Source organism: Leiobunum rupestre, chromosome 6 (assembly GCF_980474605.1).
Source record: "Leiobunum rupestre chromosome 6, qqLeiRupe1.1.hap1, whole genome shotgun sequence".
Lineage (NCBI taxonomy): Eukaryota > Metazoa > Arthropoda > Arachnida > Opiliones > Sclerosomatidae > Leiobunum > Leiobunum rupestre.
In genome coordinates, this window is record NC_143389.1 from 35135430 (window position 1) to 35138010 (window position 2581).

The 2581-nt window shown below is 44.3% G+C and overlaps 1 protein-coding gene across 1 annotated transcript; it reads left to right on the forward strand.

Annotated features, from left to right (window-relative positions):
• On the forward strand, window positions 1-2581 carry LOC149940726 (sialin-like). The gene is made up of 8 exons (XM_090178898.1): window positions 1-409; window positions 476-706; window positions 1091-1271; window positions 1337-1458; window positions 1519-1671; window positions 1729-1861; window positions 1990-2234; window positions 2298-2581. Exons 1-8 carry the CDS (start codon window positions 164-166, stop codon window positions 2490-2492), a joined length of 1506 nt encoding a protein of 501 aa, XP_090035024.1. The 5' UTR covers window positions 1-163; the 3' UTR covers window positions 2493-2581.

Consider the following 2581-nt stretch of genomic DNA (forward strand, 5'->3'; position numbering starts at 1 on the left):
GGATTTTTGAAGTTCTATAAACGTTTTCGTCAACTCAAAGTGTCAATAATGATAAGGCATGGAGGGGAAAGTCTACTCGGTCGAAACTAAGAGCGGAATCTAGAAACATACGGATTGAATTGAAAGTCTGGTTGGTAGTTCCCCTATTACCAATTCATCCAAGATGTTGGGCTGCGGTCGTTGCGTAGAATTCTTCAAAAACATTAGTTGCGGTTACCGATGGACATTCTGCGCCTTCATGATGTGGGGGAGCGCAATCTCTTTCGGACTCAGCGCCTCCTTCAACGTGGCCCTGATCGGCATGGTCAGTAAAGACATGTGGCGTAACGAAACTCGCATGTCCAACGAATGCTTGGCCGACTCTTCCTTTTACAACACCACCCATTCCGACCACGATCCGACCTCAAGCGTAAGCTTCCTTTTACCTATCGCCACTCCGAATCATGTCGGTGATCTTAACAATGCTAAATTCTAGGGACAATTCTACTGGGACCCTTACACCCAAGGAGTCATCATTGGCGTCAAATCATTCGGAAACCTGTTGACCAACATTCTGGGAGGCGTTTTGGCCGATCGCTACGGCGGGAAATGGGTCTATGGACTGGGTATTCTGTTCATGTCCGTCTTCAACTGGATGATTCCTTTAGCTGCCAATACCGGCGTCCCTTACGTCATAGCGGTCCGTTTTCTATTTGGCGTCGCCGAGGTTTGATATTTTTTCTGATATTATCATTTTGCGTAAGTCCATAATTAAATTATCCGTAAGTGTGTCAGTAAATCTAATAAGTACTGATAGCTTGGCGCGGAGTGACGTAAAATTGACGGCATACCCTAAAATAAGCGTCTCTAGCGATAAAAATACGCGATTTAAAAAGATATTATGACGCGCCGACTCTACACCGAGGCACGGCTTCCTGGCCACGCTCACTATGACTACGAAGTAAAGAACGCGTTTCTGAAGTCCCCCAAAAACATTTGGTCATTCTAGAAATAGCTCTCAGTACTGACACGATAATGTGAAACGTAATTATGAACTTATGATTTAGTGAAAGCTTTATCTTTTAAACGCGTGGATTTCGTTGATCAAAAGGGGCTTATTGGACCGTCGGTCATGGCTCTGACAGCTCGATGGGCGCCCCGATCAGAAAGAGCGACTTTTCTGGGATTGCTCTGCGTGGGGTCTTTCACGGGCGCTGGCCTCGCCAATGGCTTTGCCGGTCTCTTCGCCAGACCCGAATTCGGAGGGTGGACGATTATCTTCCACGTCATGGGTAAACTTAAATATGATATAAATTATCGGTTAAGCGGTTTTTAAAAAAGTGAATCTTGGATTTAGGTTTCATGGGTAGCGCCTTTTTTTGTTTCTGGTCCGGTTTCGTTTTCGACACCCCGGAAGCGCATCCCTTCATAACCACGAAGGAGTTGGAACATATTAAACGCTTTCAGAACACTTATCAAGTAACGAATTCTTTTTTGAATATTCGTCGGTCAATATAATTTCCGCGACGTTTCTCGTAGCCGACGCCCAATGTTCCTTGGAAGGAAATCGTCACGTCTGTTCCCGTCTGGAGTTCCTTCATTTTCCAAATGTGTTCCACTTGGTTCATTACCACTTTGGGGATGACGAATCCCATGTATTTAGAGACGGTGATGCGTGTGCCCATTGATAAAGTAATTTTCCAGCCGTATAATTGAGAATACTATAAATTAATCAAACCATTTTCGTAGAATGGGTTCATCATAGGATTCAACTTTGTGTCCAATATCATCGCGTCTTTTCTGGGTGGATTCGCCGTCGATTACTCCATTCGAAAGTTGCATTTCGATATCAATTCAGCGCGGAAATGTTTCGCGGCATTTTGTAAATACCAGACGAGTCGAGAGTGCGTTAGAAAACCCGTTCTCCGTACAAGTTTTCGAACGCGCTTAACCTCTCTTTTACACACTTTCGTTGTTATGCTTTTGGTTTTTAACTATATCTTTCTGCAGCCGTATTTGGGTCCGTAATCGGATACTTGAGTATGCCCCTTTTGGGCGGGTGCAGTGTTCCGTTGGTGGTGACCTTCATTTTCGTGGCCAAATTCTTCCTGTCCTTGAACAGTGGCGGACAAATGCCTAGTATGGTGGACATGGCGCCTCAATACGCCGGTGTTCTCGGTGGAATCGTCTCCACTTTGTCGACTCCAGCCGTATTTTTGGCCCCAACATTGGCTGGTATCTTACTTAATGACGACGTAAGATTTTTAATTTCACGGTTTTTATCGCCTTCACTCGTATACAATTTGGTCTAATTCTAGGTAACCAGGGATAGATGGTTTCTGGTTATTTCCGTGGCGTCATTAGTGGCTTTTTGCGGACTGTTCGTGTTTCTCTTGTTTGGATCGGCCGAGGTTCAACCGTGGGCGCTTAAGAGTCAACCCGAAAAGGACGAATACGAGAATTTGGACGAACCTCTTTTAAAATCGACGACCCGAACAGAGCAAGTTCGGTGATAAAAGGTGCTATAGTGTTTTCTAAGCTGTCTCTACCAATTTTATGCGTTGTATAAATTAAAGTACAAACAATAAATAAATTTTATAAA